Source organism: Molothrus aeneus, chromosome 2 (assembly GCF_037042795.1).
Source record: "Molothrus aeneus isolate 106 chromosome 2, BPBGC_Maene_1.0, whole genome shotgun sequence".
NCBI classification, from domain to species: domain Eukaryota; kingdom Metazoa; phylum Chordata; class Aves; order Passeriformes; family Icteridae; genus Molothrus; species Molothrus aeneus.
Window position 1 is genome coordinate 77,659,123 of NC_089647.1, and position 21,095 is coordinate 77,680,217.

General features: G+C 43.6%; 1 protein-coding gene across 4 annotated transcripts in view; it reads left to right on the top strand.

Annotated features, from left to right (window-relative positions):
• Window positions 1–3,498: 3,498 nt before the first annotated feature.
• Window positions 3,499–21,095, top strand: part of CLYBL (citramalyl-CoA lyase) — a 168,420-nt gene continuing 150,823 nt past the window's right edge. For all 4 annotated transcript variants that reach the window (XM_066545144.1, XM_066545143.1, XM_066545142.1 and 1 more), the window contains exon 1: window positions 3,499–3,568. In XM_066545144.1, the coding sequence (XP_066401241.1) occupies window positions 3,516–3,568 (53 nt within the window). In that variant the 5' untranslated portion in view covers window positions 3,499–3,515. The remainder of the gene's footprint in view (window positions 3,569–21,095) is intronic.

The window sequence follows — 21,095 nt, forward strand, 5'->3', positions numbered from 1 at the left end:
AAGTTGGTAATTGTTTCCATGGACTAAAATTGAAGGCACAGGTGTTTTTGACTCCATGCCAAGTCTCTGAGCCTCTTGCCAGGGTCTCGAATCACCCAGGGCAGCCAGAGCAATGTCCTGGGTCCCGCCAGTCTGGTGGCACAGGAGGCACAGCAGGACAAAGCTCCCTGGGTGATCCATGGTCTCCAAGCTGGGAGGCAGCAGACACTTGTGCAGGTAGGAGTTGAGGCCCAAAGCAGCACGCTCACCACAGGAGCACTGTGACACTGCTGGCCAGCAAAAACCAGTGCCTGTCAGAGAGAGGCACCGGAGCCTCAGCCAGATTGGTGCCAACAGTTATTTGTTTCCCATTCTTGCACAGGAGCTGAGGAGGACAGCCTTTTGTGTTCACACAAACACAGAGAGGAAGGCACAATATGCCTTGGCTGTTATGATGCTCATTTCTCTCTTGAAAATCAAAGTAAATGAGTGTCAAGAGGACACTGACATGCAATAGCTTCAGGCAGCAGCATGGCTCTTTTTTCCACTAAGATGCCAATAAAAAATATCTTTTTATCAGCATGGTTTATTAATAGTTCTACAGTAGTGCAGTAGTACACTGCTTCTTTTTCCCTTTCTTATTCAAAAATACTTGGGTTTGTCACTATCATACCATTAAGAGATCATCACAGAATTACAAAATGCTTGTTGAACAAGGACCACCACATATCCTACCAAAATATTTGGTTTGCTCTTTCGTAGCAACCTTATTTGTTCAACATCTCAAAAGATAATAGACCAAGATTACAAATAAGGTATTTGAAATCCAGCAATTTAAAAAAAATACTGTACATTAAATGTACACTGTATTTGGTGTGATGCTTTATTGAAATATGAGAAGAAAAACTAATAGGTAAGTTATCCTTTTTTAGAATATTTTTCCTAATCCTTTATAGTTGCTAAATGATTCTCACCAGCACAGTCCATGAGTCATTTGACCTTCATAATTTATTGTTTATCTGAGAAATTGCAGGATCCCTCCCCTCTGATTAATTTGTTTGCAGTTATCTCATGTTGAGCTGAAACGTTTGTGCACATGAGTTTTTGCAAGGAGACACAAAACACAAAACCACCCACAGAAATATCCTAATTCTGATGAGCAGTTCCAACTTAGCTCAGCAACCCTTTTCTGCACGTATTCTTCATGTACACACAGCTCCAGCTGTCTTAACCCCAACCATACTGCTGCTATAGGATTCACATCCTCAAAAGTACCTCATACCTAACTCTTGAGGATGGCACTGAGAGTTAGGCTCATAAATACCTTCTGAGCATCCTGGAAAATGTTACACTGCCTTAATCCAATTAAGTGAAAACTTAGCATCTTTAAAAGGCTTCCCATTTTAAAAGGACAGGACAGATGCAGTATTTTTCCCAGAATACAGAAGGGAAAAGATGGTAATGAGATTTAATTAATGGCCCTGTGTTCCCATGATCATTTACAAGTCAAAGGGACGCAACAGGCCAGGATAGTCCAGGTTTGCCAGCACTGGTTGATGCAAAACCCAGGCTCAGCTGCTAATGCTGAAGAAAGGTTATTTGGACTTCTGACAAAACCTGAGAGCTGCTCCTGTCAGCACAGCATCCTGCCTCCCCCTGATGTCACACTAAATGCTGTTCCTGCAAGGAAGATTCTTCTCTTGTCTCTGGTGACCAGTGACAGGACTCGATGGAAAGGCAGGAAGATGTGTCAGGGGAGGTTTAGGTTGGATATTAGAGAAAGGTTCTGCCCCCAGGGGGTGGTTGGACACTGGAACAGGCTCCCCAGGGCAGGGGTCACAGCGCCAGCCTGACAGAGCTCAAGAAGCTTTTGCACAATGCTCTCAGGCACCTGGTGTGACTCTTGGGATGCCCTGTGCAGGGCCAGGAGTTGGACTTTGATGATCCTTGTGGGTCCCTGTCAGCTCAGGACATTCTATGGTTCCATGATGCACATTTCAGGGGTTCTGCCTGGTCTGGCTGTACCCCTGCTCACATCCTATCCAGACTGCTACTCTGCTCTGCTCTGCTCTCCTCTCTCTGTGGGCAGCCATAAAGAAACAAGAGCAAAGAGGGTCTATGAGGTATCACACATCTCTTTTGTTTCCCCACTGCAGGCCATCCTCATCAGTGAAGTGGGGAAGGAGAGCATTTTGTACACCTGGGAGTCTTGGAGCTGGAAGGGGAAAAGACAAGAGAGGTGCCAGGAAGGAAATCTGTCCCTACAGAAATAAGAGAGGGGCAAGGAGACAAGTCCAAGGTTCTCCTCCAGCATGTTGTGCAATATCATCCTTCATGAGGAAGTTCCCCAAGGAAGTAAGGCTGGAAAGAGGAGAGAGCAAAGGAGGAAACAGTGACAGGAGGAAGAAGGAGCAGTCTCTGCCACACACAGTTCAGTGGACCTGTGCTGAGAAGGGTTAACTCTGTCATGCTGTTGGTGATAAGGAAATGTTTGCTATCTCAGTGTGTCAGATTCAAGTGGTATCACCCATGACTTGCACACAAGATTACGTGGGGGAGGGAAGCTGAGCGAGGTCACGTTCACGGTTCAGCACAGCTCTGTAAAACAGCAGATTTTATTTCTGCTAGGAGGGGAAGCTCATGCTTTGCTGACACCACTTCCCCAGTAAAGTGATGCTAAGCCACACTGGAAAATTTCCACACAGCTCACTGACAAAGGAAAGACAATTGTGTGTCAGGAAAACAACAAAGTTATACGGCAAAACTCTGTGATCCTAGGAAAGAAAAAGCCCTTCCATGAAGACTTGGGATGAACCTATGTGGATGTGAACGCGGGTTTTCCAAGGACCGGGGGCACTGGTTTGGGGTGCTTCATTATCCATCTCCTGTTTTTAGGAAAGCTACTGCAATTGAGTGTCTTGGGAATCTCTCTCCCATGGCCAGAGCAACAGGTTCAGCAGTTGTGGAAGGGCAGGAATGAAAGATAACAGGACAGAGAGGTGGCATGATCCAAGTGTGTGTCCTTTGGAAATGAAGCTGAAATATCTACAATACTGGAGAACTTGCTGGGATTATACTTTGTGGGTCTGGCACATTCGAGCATCATGGCAAAGAAAATTATATTATATGCTCAGTCCAAGTTTGGACTGATGGAAAACAGAATCAGAATCCCTATTTCCTTTTCCGGATCCTTTTATTCTCAAGTTTGTTTCTTTCCGACCCCGCCCACTGTTACATCCTGTGTTATCTTCGGTCTTGTCTCTTCATCCTCTGCACGAACGAACCGTTCCCACTCGCGGCAGTCACAGGCGCACCGGGGAGAGGGGAGCTGGAGCATCCCGGTCCCCGCGGGCTGCGGAGCCGGGATGTGCTGGAGCAGCGGGAGCGCCGCCGGGGCCCGGGAGTGCGCCTCCGCCTGACGTCACAGCCGACCGCGCGGCGGGGGCGTGCCGCGGGCGCCGCCGGCGCAGCCAATGGGAGCGCGGGGCGTGTCCCGGCGCAGCCAATGGGAGCGCGGGGCGTGTGGCGGCGGCGCGATGGCGGCGGGGCTGTGCTGGCGGGCCGGGCTGCGCGCGGGGAGGCGGAGACTGTGAGTGACGGGCCGCGCGCGCGGGGCGGGGCGGGGCGCGGGACCCCCGGCACCGCCTCCCCTCCCCCTCCCCTCCCCCTCACCGCTGGAGCCGCGCCCGAGCGGGGCTCCCCCGATCCCCCCGGGTGTGCCGGGGCTGCCCTCGGGCACGGGCAACGTAGGAGTGGCAGTCGGCTTCCTGCTCTAGGGGACGGTGTCCGTGCCAGCGGGAGTGGAGTTGGAATGAGGTGGTCCTTTAGGTCCCTTCCGACCCGAGCTATTCCGTGATTGCTCCCGTTACCGGCACGTCGCCCTTGCCCGGCTGTCCGCTTTGGTGCAGCTCCTGCCCGGAGGGTGACCTTGGGTCTTTGCCATTCGTGCGCCCGGCCTTGGAGCGAGCGGGCTCCTCAGGGCCCCGTGCCCCATTTCCCGCAGGGGAGCGGGGCCAGGCGCGCCGGATCCGCACCGGGGGCTTTCCCGTTGTTTAAACAGCATCCTGTGCCGCCTGCTCCACCGATGGATGGCCCGGCATAGGTGGTGATGTGGGCACAAGCAAAGGCCCCCCCCCAGCATCCCTTATCCTTGGGATATCCTCAGAGCCCCCTGGGAGCCCGGGAGGTGCGGAGTCCCCGTGCTCCTGTGGGGGAATAGTGCTGTGGGGGGACACTGCTCCTGCAGTGCCTGGATGAGGGAAGGTCGTGTAGGCAACGCATGTCCTCTTGTCAAGGGCCCCAAATCACGCGGTGCTTTCCCACAGGTGGGTGAATAGCTGTCAGGAATAGCACAGATTTCGGCAGGATGCTAGGAAAAGCTCTGCTTTAAATAGAGGATCGCCGTACAGGTCAGTGTTGCAGGATCAGGCTCCGAGTGACAAGTGCCAAGGAAGATAAAGGCTCCGCTGCACCTTCCTGCTGGAGAAGTGTGCAGGTTTCATGTCCAGCTTTCTGCCTGCAGGTGTGTGCCTGCCTGTTCCCGGTGGGCAGGGAGTGACTTCTGCCAGAGGGAGGGATTGATGGGTCTGTGCTCTTTTAAGGCAGGTTTTCAACAGCACTGCTAGAAGGAGAACACTTTTTTCTTTAGTATTGATATTAGGGTGGCAATCAAGTGTTAATTCATTTTATTATCAATATTTAAAGCTTTAAATTCTCACATTCTCTGCTGAGACCGTGGTTCTGTAAATATTTTATAGCTGAGTGACAAAAGCCTATGCGGTCTGTAAAACTGTAACGTAGATGTTACTGTGAGCATGCAATATTGATGCTGGTGTTCTTGGGGAGCCTCAGGGACAGCTGGAGTGCTTTGTGCTGTGCTGGAGGCACACTGAAGAGCCCAGTAAGTCCATGTCAGTCATTCCTGCCCACAGTAATGTCCTGCCTAGCACCCAGGGTCATTTTTCCAGCCTGCCTCCTTCAGCACGCTTTTACAGCCAATTTCTGGGGAAGATGCATGCACGTACATGCCTTTTTTCCCCCTCATTTTCATCCCCTTTCCTCCATATTGGTGTAGAATCATAAACACTATGCCTTGCTATTTCTGGTCATGAAGAATTGTAACTATTCATACTGTGGAGGGAAGAGGAATCTACACAGTGTGAGGGCAGGGGTGATGACATTTATGTGCCTGATGCAGCACCTGTTCAGGGCTGGGAGAGGAGGCTGCCTGCATGCCCATGGTGAGGCTGCTCTCTTCCAGCTGTGGCTCAGAAGGGGCTTCCTTGGCTGGTGCTACCGTGGGTTGGGACATGGCTGCCAGGCATCACAGCATCCTTGCATGACTCCCAGAAGATGTGATCGCCTCCCTGTGGTGGGATTTGACTGCTCCTTGTCATCAGTGCTCCTGTGGCGCCCAAGAGGCCACTGGGCAGGTAGAGACCACAGAATTTTGGGCATCCAAACAGTCAGAGACCACAGCAGGATGAGGCATGAGGAGTCCTTGCTCACTGTGTGCACTTGGGAGAGAAAATACAGGGATGACTTCAAGTGTCAACAATCAATGAACACGTTGATTGGATTTAATTAGCTCTTGTGTCCCACAGAGCTCTCTGCCATGCTGTTGGACTGGGACCCTAATTACAGCAGGTACCTCCGATGTGGTGTGGCTGCCTTTCCAGCTGCTGCCCTCCTCCTTCAGGGCGTGCTGCTGCCCCTGTGAGGCTGGGGGGAAGCAGTGCTGACCAGAAAAGGAGCACCGAGTATTTGTGTTATTATCAGGCAGGTACCCAGAGCTGGTTTTTCTTATTTGCCATGTTCCAGAGCCTACTGGGCTCTCTCTGCCTGTGAAGGATTTTTTGTGTTGGAAAAAGTTAAAAAAACCCTTCATCCAGCTGTTTTTTTAGTAGCAAGTGCAGCTGTTTTTGCTGTTGTTCTCTCTTTGCTTGGTGATGATGCTGTAAGAGAGGAGCATTGCACATTGAAGCAAGGTCACCTGTTTGCCCTCAGCCAGCCAAGCGCACATCACCCATGTACAAGAGGGTTTTATTACATGCATTCATTTACATGGCATACCCCAGACAGATCCATACCCACATGCCTGTACTAAATCAGTCAAAGGCAGCATCCACATCTCAGTGGAATGCTGCAGAGTATGGAATATACAGTGTGGGCACGTGGAGCCTGTTGTGCCAAAGGTGCAGACACTGGCATGCCTGCTAGGAACAAAGGAGCCTGACAAGTACTAACCCCATGTCAGATCTTCTTCAGAGACTCTGCCTGTGTCATTTAAAATTTCTAGCATTGGGAGTTTCTTTTCTCATCATCAATTCTCATCATCTTCCCTCCCAGGAGTCCACCACTCCTGTGTCTTGTGTTTCAGGCTCCAAGTCTGCGTCTGCTTGGTAAATTAGTGGAGATGTTGTTTTTCATGTATTGGACACTGGAGGGTGCTAATACAATGGGAGCTGAAATTGTTGTTGCAAATTAACGGGTTCTCTTTTGTTAGTTGTGAAATAGTTTTATTCTTTGTTGCAGGGTTTAAATGGAAAGACATGAATTGTGGTCCTTACCAGTAGCTGATCCTGTTCAGCGTGTGCAGAGCTGTGACCAAGAATATCAATAAAGTGTTATGTCTGTGAGGGATTTCTTTCCTTAACCTCAATCAAAAAAAATCACTCATTTTATGTTCTACACATTTTTAAGTGTGTCTTTTGAGATTATGGCCTCGGGGTGAAAATTATTTGAAAGTGTGACTTTCTAGAGATAAAAACACTTTATCTGGCAGAATTGTTGAGCTGCATGTGCAGAGTCTGCTTTTCTACAAGGTCACTTTGGTTCACTGAAATGAATATTGTTGTGTTGCTAGTGGGGTGAGAACCTGATAGCAGCTCACACTGGGGAGGGCACCCATTGGGGATACCCTGAGCACCCCTAATCAAGTCCCTGGCACTGTGATCCTGTCTCTAGGGCGGACCTGATGGAGCCTCAGTCTGCCTTGCATTCTGGGCTGTGTGTGAGGGCATTCCATCAAGGGAATGTGTGTAGGATGAGGCGTTCCATCAGCCATCACTGCTAGGCCAGGTGAAGCACGTTACAAAACTGAGCCTTAGCTCTGGTGTTTCAAATTCATTCAAACATTTTTGTCAGGTTAAAGTTACATTGAGAGGTCTTAGAGTGAAGGAGGTATTACCTGTTCACTCTGCTCCAGCTTTCTGCTCAACCAGGTCTCTGCTCTCCTTTGCCCTTGGCAGAAAGACATGGGGCCAAATAAGCTCCCTGTTGTGCACTCTGGCAACTCCACAGTTGGCATGAAGGACTGTGAAACTACTGCCCAAGCCAGTTTTCATCCTGGCAGCAGCAGAGGTATGATGACGGATAATTAATGCTAATGAGAAGCAGGGTGCAAAGCTGGGTGTGTCCAGCTAATCACCACTGGCACCTCAACTGGTCTGCTAAAGCCTGTGCTGTTCTGGACAGTCCTGTGTGCTCCTGTACCTGCCCTTGCAGACTCATTACCCAAATGAAAGCCAGTATTTGTAATGTGTGAGCAAAAAGAACTGGGTACAAATACATCTTCCTTAGCAGCCTTTCTTGTTTGATATGCATGGAAAATGAGTTACTCCTCTGTCTCATTCCTTTTGCAAATGAATTGGGCTGGCCTGTCCCGGAAAAATATTTTTATCTTGCTGTGTTATATCAGTCAGGTTTTAGTCTCTCTCAGGTGTTGAGGTTTGGTTACATATGGTCCAATTTTTATTTCTTTTAAAAATACGCAGTTTTTATCTGAATTCCTCCTTGAACTGAAGATGTGTGTGAATACTGGAGAAAGAGCCTGTGGATGTGGAAACCAGAATCTCCTGTTCTGATACCAGTAGGGGCCTGCTGTTCATCTTGCAACCAAGAAGCATGCACAATTTCACAGCAGAGTTGCCTGGGTGTTTATCAGAAGCAGCAGAAACATACCCAGTTAAAAGTTTACACTTCTTTTGCCAAGAGTTTTAGTAGCTTACCAGAATAGGGTTTTAAGGGGATGTGAGCAGAAAAGCTTTTTAAAATCATTGTAATAAGTAGTGGTACTGAAGACACTCTGTTTAAGAGTAGTCTAAGCACACAGATGAAGTCTAAGCAGACAGAAAGAGATCTGGTTCACAGTATTAGTCTGGTTTAGCAGCTTTTAGAGAAGACTTGCTTCTTCATTGCAGCTCCATGCTTCCAAGCAGAGAGCCAGGGTATGCATCCTGGTGTTTCCAGAACCAACGAGCTAGCTGTGGTGCCAAAGGGATTTGAATTTGTGCATTTTATGTAGATGGTGTCCTAACTTGGAGTGAGAGACTTTTCTCCAGAAGAGAAAGTTCATGGACCTTCCACCAAACCTGTGTGTGTGACTGCACTGAGTTTAAACACTGCCAGCTGCGGGGTGGCATCTTGAGGTCCAGTGCCAGCCCTGCATGGGAAAGGAGGGCGTGTGTTCCCTTGGTGGGTGCTCACTGCCTTCCATCATTGAGCTTTGACACACTTGGGCAGTATTTCTTGGCTACTCATAAAGGCTGGGTGAGTGGGATCCCTGGAGTTTTCATACCTGTTGGGGAGATTGGGCTGCTGTACTTGAGGTCTCTTTCCTTAAGAGCCATTCTGACAGGTAAAAGCCCCTTGATGCTAAGAGCTTTGTAGAATTTCTGCTGATGAACCCCTGTGTATCTCCTCCTGTCCTCTGCACATCATGTGAGTTTCTGGTAGTGGTTTTTCCTGGACCCCTTTCTCACACCTCCCCAAGTTCTGAATCTCCTTGTTTGGAAAGGGGAAACACTCAATTTGCCCTTATTTTGTCAGCTGGGCTGTGCATGGGGGTGTTTCTCCAGCCACTGCCCTTTTATGCACTTCCCTCTTCCACCCCACAAAGCTGAGGAGCACAGCAGGTCTGCAGAACTTCGACTGCAAGTGGGTCTGGAGGTCAGCTTGTGGTTTCTTAGCCCTGGGATGTTGAACAAGTCTCCTTCATATATTTTACCTTATTTTCTTGTCAGATCTATATTTACTTCTCAGGTCTCCCTGTACCCTTTAAATCTCCCGGCATCACTGGTGTAAATAGGATTTGCCTGTCCCTGTGAAATGGGCATCTCTGTGGCTGCTTGCCCTGCCTTCTCTAGCTCTTTGTGGGACAGGGCTGTCTTTGTGGGACAGGCGTGGCCAAACCTGCCTTCTTCTCTGCCTTTTTAATTAAAAAATGGTTGGCATCAGGGGCTCTGCAGCAATGAAAGGGGAACGATGAAACTTTGAAGAATTTGGGGCATAAAGTTGATCTCTAAATTTTAATGTACTCATTGCACTTAAGCAGTTGATACATTTTATTATTGAGCATTCATGTGACCTAATTTCCCTTAGTACTGTACATTTAGCTTTATACATCTGCACCTAATTTGTAAAAAAGGACTTAATGAGAAACTTCAAACAGTTTAAATGTCAATTACAAAGAAAGCGAGGTTTTAAAGTTCCAGTAATGTGTCCATATTGGTCATCGAAACATGATCCCAGGTGGACGTTAATTCGAGACAGATGGCATTCCAAAGGCACAATTACAAAGAGCTTATATATTTTCAACACTAACAAGCTGTCACGCTATGTTGTAGCTACACTTCCACTACTGTATAAGCACAATTGCTGCTTTATCTGCTGTGGACTTGGTAATAAAGGGGTTTGATTCTCCACTCTTGATATTGTCAGTGGGATTTTTGTGAACCGGAGAGCGGGGTTAGTTAGTGTGAATATCTTTCATCTGCCCAGCCTGTTGGGTCGGGGGGTTCTGTTTGTTTCTGTTAAGTTTTTGTTAAGTTGGTGAAATGCTCTTCAAGGAAAGGAGAGGAAATGTTGAATGTGGGCATAACAAGACTAGTTCATCACAGCTATATTTCTATTTCCTGGCAACATTAATTAACTTCAGCCTTATCAGCTGCTGGGCACTAGCTATGATGATTTGTTAAAACCCCCAACATCCTGGATGTTTTCAGTTAAAAAGTCATCTAAAAGCCTTTGGAGTAATGCACATGTTACTTGGAAGACTGAAGTCCAAGGGATTAATAGTGGCTTGACTTGCAGTGGTGTAAATGGGCAGCAGCTTGGCTGCAGCCAGGCAGGAGTGCTACCCTGGGAAGAAGGCAGTTGGAATTATTTTCAGATTTCTGAAAATATTCCTAGGCCCAAAGGCAGAGGTGGAAGAGCAAGGTCAAGGACGAAGCAAGGTCAAAGCAGGGTTTCCATTAGACTGAAGCATCAACATGTGGAGTAGTTGATCGAGTATAGTAGATGGCCCTAGCCTTGGCAGGGCATTGGACTAACTGACTTTTAAAGGTCCTTTCTGGCTCAAACTATTCTGTGTGGTAGATGGCAAGGTTTGTTGTTGAAGGCCAATGTTTGGTATCTAGTTAGTAGCTGAGGTGGGCAGTGATCCGTGTAACTGAATGATGAAAGTTAATTTGGCATAATTTCCAGACTTTTTGTTTGTTTCTTGAAACCAGGTCACTAAAAAGCAAGACTTGCATGTCTATGACTAGACGGTGTTTTAATAGGCTTTAAAAATTCTGTGCTGTTAGCAGCAAGATTAATAATGCTCCCCAGGAAGGTTTTTAAGCTCCTATGGGCACGAGTGTCCTCTAAGAGGTGCTGAGAATTAAGAGCTTATATTTCTGCTTGTTTATCTACCTTTCATTGGTAAGTGGAGAAGAAAGCAGGAAGGCTAAGATGTTCATCCTTGCAAGGCAGGAATTAAATGGTAAGCTTACACTCTTTAATTTTTGTTTTTCATTAATGAATGTTATAAATAGGTTTTTTTAAAAGCATCATACCTGGCTTCCATTTTTGAAGGAGTTGTAGGTGCTATTTGAAATATGCAGCTCACCAACAAGTGAATTGGACTCTTGAGCCACACTTGAAACAAAATACCAATTTTACCTGCAGTTTTACTAGGTTTCCTGGTTTATGCAGTGGCATTTGAATGGCCTCTAATAATTGTTTTTAGCAAGAAAAAAAATCTAACAAAAATGAAAAACACAACTCAAACCTCATTAGCACTGTATTTGGCATGCCATGAATCGTTAAATCTTTATATAAATGCAGAAGTAATTTGTAACAAACAAAATCCTTTCTTTTTTTGGAAAGACTTTCTTTTGACTTTTTGTTCATACTGTTAAGGTGCAGTATGTTTTCCAAACACTGGATAGTATTACCAGAATAAGAGCAGAACCAATCAATGTTTTAATTAAATATTATCTATAATCCTTGAGTGTCAGATATACTTAGTTGTGATAAGTGAAAAATATTAGGTGCAAAAGAAAAGACTAATAAATACTTAGATAGGGTCTTTTTAACCTAATTTTTTTACCTAAATATGGTGCTATTGTGTGTTGTTTTCAAGTGGTTTCCCCTTGGATTTTCTCAGTGCTTATCAGGGGAACATACTGAAGTCTTTTTATTTAGATCAGGCTTGCTTTGAGAGTAACTAATTGTTCAAGTGCAAGTGGGAAACTTTCTTGCACCTGGAAAATTAGGAAAGCAAAAGATGTCCACATCCTTTCCCTGGTGGTTCTTCACCTGCGAATTTGAACTGCAGCGGTAGTAAAAGTTTTGTGGACCTCATTTTATGTGAGATCATTAAGCGACAGGAGAATTCAGGACTAGCTGCCCTTCGTAATTCAGGACACTGAAAGGTGCCATTTATAAGCTCAAAGTGCCTGCAGAAAGGCAAAACAGGCTTGTAAAACCCATGCTCCAAACCCTGAAAGGGAACCGGTTTGTACTGCTGCTTGCAGCCTCGGAGTGGCAAAATTGCAAAGGTGGTGGGGTTTGGTTTAAAAAAATGGGAAAACATCTGCCTTTAATATTTCATGTAATAACTTGAGTTTTCACACTTCTTGTGTTGATAACTCTCTTTTCCCATAACAACCCCAAAACATCCCAGGCAGTGATCCCAGTAAAACCTTAGCAGTTGAACTGCCCAGCTGTTGGACTTACTGTCTTCCCTGTTACAGCCCACTGTTTTGCTGAGCTGTTAATTTGGCTATAAAATAAGTCTGTCCTGGCTTTTTAATAATATTTTGCAACTAGTGACCTTGGCCCATGACATGGGCCAGGCATTTTGTAGGGAGAGCTCCTGCCTCCTTATTGCTTGAGAAGGAGTAGCAGCATGTACAGCATTTGAAAGGGGGTGATATGGTAATATGCCGTTGTTACAATTCTGAACAGGCAGTGTAATCTGCAAAATTCACAATATGCTTTATGGATTTAGAAAGCCTGAAAGGCAGCCCAAGGAAACACTGAGCCCAGTGATTTTTTCCCAGAGCAGGTACTGCTTTCCTTACCTGCTCCCCTGTTAATCCTCAGATAAGAGCTGGAGCTGTTGTTTTAAAGCTCATGACCAAAATGTAGCAATTGCTGCCTGGAATGAGCCATCCATATCTGTAATCTGAAATGGCTGGGGCTGAACTCTTCCAGTCAGGCCAGAATAAACCAACTATTCATGGCCACATTAATGTCCTGTGGCTGAAGTTACCTGGGTGCCCATTTGCACTGTCAGAGCCCAAATGCCAGTGGAGACAAGAGGTGACTGCACATCAAGTCTACCTCCAGAGTCTTTGCTTTGTTAATCTGGATTAGTTCCACTCCTAGGAACTAACTTGTGCACACCTATTCCAGCAGCACCTGGCTGTGCAGTGTGGTATCCAGCCTGTGATCCCTCCACCCGTGGATCATGTAGGAGCCAGTGGAATGGTTGCACTTTGGAAGCACATCAGTATTATTCCTTTCTCTGTCACTGCTTTTGTTGGATTGCCGTGCTCAGGGCCCCAGACACTGCACTGAGCTCATTGTGACCCCAGGCCTTTGCAGAGCCGACTGCAGGACTCAGACCTTTGTAACCACTATTAAAAGGCAGTTATGTGACTGTTTATGTTACAGCCAGGTGCTTTGCTGCCTGTGGACATGCTGTTACTTGACAAAATTTAGTATTTTTTAAATTTGTGATCCAAATGTGATGAATATACTTACCTGAGGACCTTACTCTGTGTAAATGGCTCAGCAGCCTTCAGCCACTACTCAGATTTCTGTGGGGGATGTGAGTCAGGTTTTTCTGGCTCTCTGTAGGGATGTGTCCACTACAGCATTCCTGTTATTTCTCTATTTCCTTTGTGAATGACTAAGGTTTCTAGATATCATATCAGTAATACATTTCTAATGACATTTTTGGGGAATTTTTTGTTCAAGTTCTCTGACTTGTAGTACATTTCTGAGTTCTGTGGGTTGCTTTATTGAGGCTTTATATATGAATGCATGTTTTATGGGCTTATTGCCTTAACCATTCACTTGTTTTGTTAAATCTCTAGTGATACTAAAGCACTGAAGGTGCTTTGGGTTGGGTCAGCACCAAACAGTGACTTCGATATACTGGAAGTATAAAATCTGTTTTCTGACTGACTGGTTTTTTTTAGAAGTTGATAGATGTGAAAACCATTTAACAGTTGGGGGTTTTTTTACTTTCCTGTTAAACTAAGCTACTGAGGAAATCATCCTACTGCTACATGCTGCAATATGTCAGAAACACCGTTATGTTATAGTTGCATCATTATCTAAAGGAAAAATTGAGTGTGGGTTTGAAGTCGACAAGTGATGAAAGTAGCCCTGAGGTTGTCAATTAGAAAGCTAAGGCCTGGAACTGATAAGTTAATGGCCAGTCCCCTTCACACCCCCTGGCTTTGCTGCCTGCTCCCGCCTCACCCTGCAGCAGCTTTACCGCTTGGAACAGAAATAAAAGGCTCCCATTACTTTGTGTCCCAAAAGGTATCTCACTGATCCTGTTCACTCAAAGGCTTGGCTGATTGTGTTCTTAGTATGGACAGATAGTTAAATGAGGAGAAATGAGATGTAGCAGATTGAAAATACAAACTCAAAATCATCCCTTTTTTATTTTTTAATAAGTTTGTTCATTTTTGTTTAGATGTTGAACTGTTAACATGTTTTTTTCAGACTATCCTCCTGCAGTACACACAGCAAATTTAGCAGCAGTGCATAATTTTAACTTCTACTGTATATTTGTTTGCAGGTTTTAAAAGCTGAAACTTAATGGCAGGCAGTTGGAACCCACGTGTGCCTGCTAAAGGCAGAGGGCAACATGTGTGGTTTTTTGGGAAGGGAAATACTGGTTACCAAAGTTTATGATATAATGTAATGTAATACAAAGTGTTTGTATTTTGCTTGGGCAGGAGGGAACTAATGTGTTGCCATTTCTCCTGGGGAACACGTGGGCTTAGATAAATAGATATTATTTATCTTAGATAAACCATGTCAAACAACAAACAGGACTTCCTCAGATTTTAATGATTCTTGATGTGCTCTGTGGTGAGAACAACAGTAGCTTTATAAAAAGAGTAGTATTAGAAGTAGATACAGGCATTGTGCAAAACAAAACATGTAATTCCATCTTCAGTTTTTGAAATTTCATGTATAAGTTTTTAGGGCTTGTAAAAGTTTGCAGTTGGGCACCCCCTTTGCAGTCTGTTATTGGCACTGCTTCAGTGGCAACGGAGAGCCAAGATTTTTTTCCACATAGCCCTCTCTCAACCTAGAAGAGATAAGTAATAATGATGAGTTTGAGAAGGCAATTTAATTTGTAAGAACATGCAAGTTTTTGACCTTTCTGGATACTTTCACTGTAACCAGCAAACATCTGTTGAAAAATAAAAAATTGTAGGTGCTACTTACCTGATGCAATCCAATGAAATGGTGCTCTGAGCAGGGACTGCTGCTCTGGAGTCCCTCTCTCCTCCAGCCAGATTCCAAACCATGGAGTAAATATTTTTCTAGCTTAATTCACAGGAAAAGAGATGTGACATTGTGTTAAACAACTCGGCATGGATGGTATTTTCTCCTGATGTGCCACCTCTGCCCGAGACCCGTGGGGTTGAGCTTTTCAGTACTTCCCCACAGAAGCAGTGCAGAAGAGGTAGTACATGATTTTCCAAAGGCACATGTTCCTTCTGTGCCCTACTTTAACTTACTCCTTGAGATACATGTTTCACAGCACCCATAAATAATGAAAATGTGCAATGCCATTTTTAATTAGAGGCTTTGTTTTCTTACACATTGTGACGCTGATGTTTCTAGAGCTACAGGATAACCTCTTGTGGTGGCCTGCTGCAAGACAGGTTATCTCACGATGAAGAGCACTGTATCTAGTTTAGCCTGGCTGGTTCAGGTATCACATCAACCAGAAGGTATAATTCTGCAGTTTCCTCCTAAGATGATCCTTCCCTTGGATTGCAGTTTTGTCTTTGCAGGAGTCTTCTCTAGTTATTTTCTGAATGAAGTTCTGAAAGTTAAGGGTGTTGGGTAAGAAAAGCTTCTATCTTTCTGCATTTTTCTTCTCTTGCCCTCTTGCACACAATTTTACTCACCCATCAGTCCAGCAGGGCTGTTGTGCAAGGTACATCCACATGCTGTAAGGAAGTCTGTCAGCCAAATTTTGGTGGAGCCAGTAACTGCTCTACAAAAGGCAGACTGATGCCAAAAATCTCCATCTCCTCAGTGGGTTGGGCTCTGCTCCTCTGGGACTTTTTTCCCCTCCCCCTTTGTTTCTGTTATTGGTTGTATGTTTTCTCACCCATTACACTCTTTCAGCTTGACAGTCCCTCTCTTGCCACGAGTTTCTTTACTTTTGTCATGCTTTAAGCACATCTGTGTGTTTCAGTGTGGATGGTTTGATATGTGTGCTGTTTGCTTACCAGTATACACCAGTTGCTTCCACAGCACATGAAGCACAGCATGCTGAACAGTGCCCATCTTAGGGTAAAGGCTATGGTGCCCTACAGAGAGGGTACAGGTTGAATTTGGTTTTGTCTCCCTTTCTCTACCTAAGGAGTAAGAGTCTCATTTTAGGAGGAAAAGTTTCTTTTTTGTCTGCAATGCTGGATCTACATAAACTCTTGACTCTCGAGAAGTTTGGTAGCATTGGATCATGTCTATCTGAAGGTAGGAAGCCTGGCATTAGGGCTTTTGATGATATAAACTTTCTAAGGCTAAAAATCAAAGGGGCTCCTTTCCACCTACATACTTTACCTTCTCTGCCAAACAGAACCTGAGCAATGCTTCCTTCCCTTTTGAGTGCTCTCAAACCCCATTTCACATTCATCTGGCCAGGTAAATGTAGGAAAGAAATGAAAATGACTTACCAAAGAGCGGTGTGGCATTTCCTAACATTTCTTTTCATTCTAGTAGAGAACCTTAAAATAGGGAAAATCTTGCCTAGATCCAGTAATTTGGAATGAATAGAACCATGTCTTATACACAACAAATTAAAAAATAAAAGAACAAAAGAAAAGGAAAACACAGTGACACATTACTTGCACAAGGACACATTGAGGGTGTGAAAGTTGAGTTGGGATTTCCAGATTTGTAATTTCTAAGACAAAATTGAAGCGCACTGTGGTCTTTATGCAGTCACAATGGATTTCCTTTGAGTATATCTGAAATGATACAGACCTCAGTTAAGTCAACCTTGTCTTTAATGTCAGTATCATCATCTAAGACACATGCCATTGGCAGCATGTCTTCCCACAGAAACTCAGCACTGGTGTTCCTGAACAACATAAACCAGAAAATGAATGTGCTCTCAAATGGCTGCATTTCTTTGGGCATTTTTGCTTTGGGTATTTTTTATCAGCTTCTTTGACTCTTTTGCCTGGAAAATGGTATTTTAACCTGAAAACACGACCAACAAATGGCAGAATCTAAGAAACAAAAATAGACATGATCATTTAGGTTTGGCATTGTAATCTATGACTGTATAAAATGACATTGATTATGCAATGGTAATGGCAAAATTAAATGGTTTTGAACCTAAGCATAAACTTGCTGGGGCAAACCAGCAATAGTTTGGGCCTTTCTGGTATTGCAGACTGCAAATATGTTGAGAGGCCTTGGCTTCAGCAACAGGAATTCTGACCCCTTGCCAGATTGATCTGTTGCAATGCCTGGCAAGGTCTGCAGTGTGGAGAGTGGGGCCTGCAGGATGTCTTCACTCCACAACCATGAAGGGAATTAGTTTACGAAAGAAAGACATTGAAAATTTTTAGCACTTTAGACACTGACAGATTCTTTTTCAGACCACTTGCAGCCTGTTTACAACTGATAAAAATTATGTTCTGGCATCTTTATATAAAATATATGAGATGTAGGTCTTGCTGCTTTCTGCCACCAGTAATGGTAATGCTGGTATATTCCTGCATTAAAGGAAAAAAAAAATCTGGAACTAAATGATAAGCAGAGAGCTGAAATCAATGAGATGGCAACAACTTTGTGATCAAGAAATAAATAAGAAAAACAGTTTTCAAAAATTTATGCTGGGTATATCTATTCTTAAAAATATGCCTAATTGCCTAATAAAATTACAGCAAATTCTAAATTTACTGTAATCTGTTTGAATAATAATCCCCCACCCCCAGCCAAAACAGAAACATTGCTTCCAGGTTGTGGATCAAACCATTCAGCTGATGAAAGTCAAAATCTAAACTCTGGAAGCCCGAAGTGTTTGAAGTATTGTGTCGGCTTTTGAGATCAATGGCCTCCTCTGCAAGTACCAAGAGAATATTTTCTTCAATGTATTCAATTAGCTCAGTTAAATGACTAATTTATTCAAACTTGACCAATTGGGAGTTGAAAGAAGCAGAAAAGCTTGTTCTTCTCTACCAGTCTGTGAATAAAAGCTAATTATGAGAGGATTAGATTTGCTAATACTACAATATTGGAGGATATTAAGACCAAATACTAGATTGGTGCTAATTCTAGCTAATTAATAGATAAATTTTTAAATATAATCAAATTCTTTTTACAAGTCCAGCCTCTCTCAGATAGTGCTATGCAAGCAATAAGCCATCCCATTACGTTTTAAATTGTATTCCAGTTTTCATCCAAAGAAACATAAATCCTAAGTAAACACAAAGAGATCAACTAGTAAATAAGAATTGTGCCATACATGATTTTCTAATAAAAACAGTAAAATTAATCTGAAAAAATGTATAATGAGGTATAGAAAAGTTTAAATATATATCAGCAAAGCTACTCTGTCCTTCTGGCTAGCAATAAGAAGTGCCAAATTTAGTGTAAGAGCTATATTTAGTTACAAAGCAACATACTTTAGTGGTTGCAAACTGAGAATTAACCTTTCTCCAAGAAAATAACTAAAACCTTTACATGGGAAAACATGCTTCAAATTAATTATCTAACTCAAGGTTTCCCATTTGGTAGTGTAGTTTATTTTTAAGAAAAGTGTCTTGAAAGATTAAATCCTGCTGAAAGTCATCAATAACAGAAGTACCTGCAAGTGAACCTAGCCATCAGTGCAAACTTGACATAAGGATTCAGGAATTCAGCCAAGAAAGCGATGTCAAGAAAATATGAGGATACAATTTTTCAGTCCTGTCCATAAACATTTGGTACATGGGACACCCCACAATGAAATTTAATTACCTCTTCTGCTGGTAGGATTATGAGAGAAAACCTTGCTTCAGGCACCAGCACAATGAGGTACAGAGGACACGATGGAGCATCTTGGTCATCGTGCCTTTACGGCAGAGTCGCTGCTGAGTCCTGCTGCCTTTGGTCCGTGGTGTCCCAAGCTCTGGGACAGAGCCACCATGGTTCCTCTCCATCTACTGGTCACTTTGGAAGCTGTTCCTGTAAATGCCAGTTTGTAACCTGTCATCAAATTGCTTTGAAAAAACACTGCTTTCAGTTGCTGTTTAAAAATCATTTTGGCAATTCCCCACAAGCAGAGTCCCCAGGTGGTGCTGAGTTTCTGAGAGGTGGTCCTTCTCCAGCAACTTACTTGACAGTGTGGCTGGATGACTCTTCCTCACCTCTTAGCCAAGGTGAATGACTGGAGCAGTACAGACCAGTGCTTGGTGCAGTGCTGCCAGACCAAGAAGCAATCTCAGGGTACTGCAGCACCCCATTTGTGCACCTGGTGCTGTGTGCCTGGGTAGCTTCTTTATGTTTTGAGCTTTCATGAACATGGGTTCCTCATCTCCAGCAGGTCCATAAGAGAGCTGTGTAACTTAGAAGTAGCACGCTAGTAAATAGAAAAGGAGTTTATGCTGGACTCTTTGCTGGGTAGGATGGCCTGTTTCCCCCAGCTTCCCAACTTCCCCAAGGCTGATCACTTCTGTTGCTGACAAGCCTGGGAGAGAATTGTTCTTAACTGGCCACCCAGCCTGGTGCTCACTACTGGAGGCACAGCAATGCACCAGTGATGGGTGTTTAAAGGATGAAAAGCCCAGACGATCATGTTTACATCCCCAAAACTATTAAGATGAACAGGCTATGGGTTCATCCCAGCCTCTGTTCTTTGCAGCCTCCCTTACTGGGCTGTGGGATCCCCAGCCCTACTTGGGCATTCACCGTGACAGCGACGAGGCTTTACATCTTTATTGAACTGTAACCGCCAGTGTAAAGGGCGCTGAGATAAAGGCTGTGTGTTACCTGCCCTCTGTGTCTGCCAAGGCTCCAGACTTTTAAATACACTATTTCTTTGCAGCCCCTTTCAAGTGAAAATTCAGATTTTGCCATCTCTCCCCCAAATACATCCACTGTGAAATTTAGCACAGTATTTAGGTTTCTCTGGACCGATTTTCAGGACAACTTGGACCTTAAATTTTTTTCCTGTGATGTTTCTAAAACTGGCAGAAGAAGAACTTTTTTTTAAGCCTGCATATGCTGCAATGAGTATTTTAAAATAGAGATTTTTTTTTTTAAATCTGTAAGTATGTTTAATGCTTGTATAAGGTGCCAGATTTTAATTACAGTTGGCATTTATAAGTGTGGTGCTGGCAATGGCAACCATATTGCTGAAAAAAGGCATAAATTTTGACACTGGCAATATGGGAACCCAGCATATGAGACTGTAAACCTCATTGCTTCCTGTTTTAATATGCTGCTTTAAGGGAAGGTCTTTTAACAAGTTAAATATTAACTAGAATATTTAGGGTTTGATATAAAGTTGTTCTAATTTCAAACTATTTAGTAATTTAGGTCCTATCAAAGATCAGCCTAGGTAATAACTTTCTATTAAATAGCCTTTAAATAAGCATGGTTAAAGTAGGGAAAATAAGATGCTTCATTACAAGAAATGAGGTTGGCATCTACCAGGTTTTCCATTAAGTTCCAGGTCACAGACAAATAAAAGAAGTATGTTAGAAAAAAAAACCTTTTTAAAAATAATTAGGGAGATGTCTGTTTTGTTCACCAGATGGAAAATCAGTAGTTGTGGGTGGTCTGTGCTGGATGGGGCATCTCACAATTGGCAGAACTATGCCTTTAACTTTTAAAGTCCTGGGACAAAATGTGAAAGTAATTGACTGTTCCGAATGCTCCCTCTGGATACCTAGCATGCTTTTAAAACCAAGATTTGGTGAGTTTCTGACTTTTTTTTCCTACAAATGCTCAAGCTGTTGTGTCTAGTATTAGGCCAATTGGGTATATTTTGGTAGCTGTTTAGTGGGGCTGTTGTCTTTTGTGTTTATGCCTGCGTGTGCCTGGACCTGCCTGCACGCAACTGAAATGCCACAGCTTTAAAATTAATTCTCCATTAACACAAGATTTTCATAATATTGTTGGTGTTTGCTGTGTTCAGAATATATGTAACTGTTGGTTAACATTATTAGTTTCTTTCTTCTAGTTAATTCAATTTTAAGGAATTTAAATCTATCCACTTGCCAACATGCTAAAGAAAACAAAGTTGCAATCTCATTTTCACAAACAAGAAGAAAATTCTTGGTTTAAAATAATTCAGGCATTTACAAAAGTATTAAAAATCCAGAGTATTCTTTTTTTTAAATGTGAATAAATAAATCCAAATGTGCACGTGTGGATAGTATGTGTAAGATATGCATATTAAATACTGTCATTTATGAACATATTAGAATCTTCTTGGTGCAGTTTGTAACTTTGCTTGCTGTTTCAGAACTCCTATGTTATAATTTCAGATTATAATTTTATATTATAATTCAGTTATAATTTTAATTTGAGAAAACAATTTTGAATGTGGAAGATGGGTTGGAAAATCCTTCTATTCACATTAA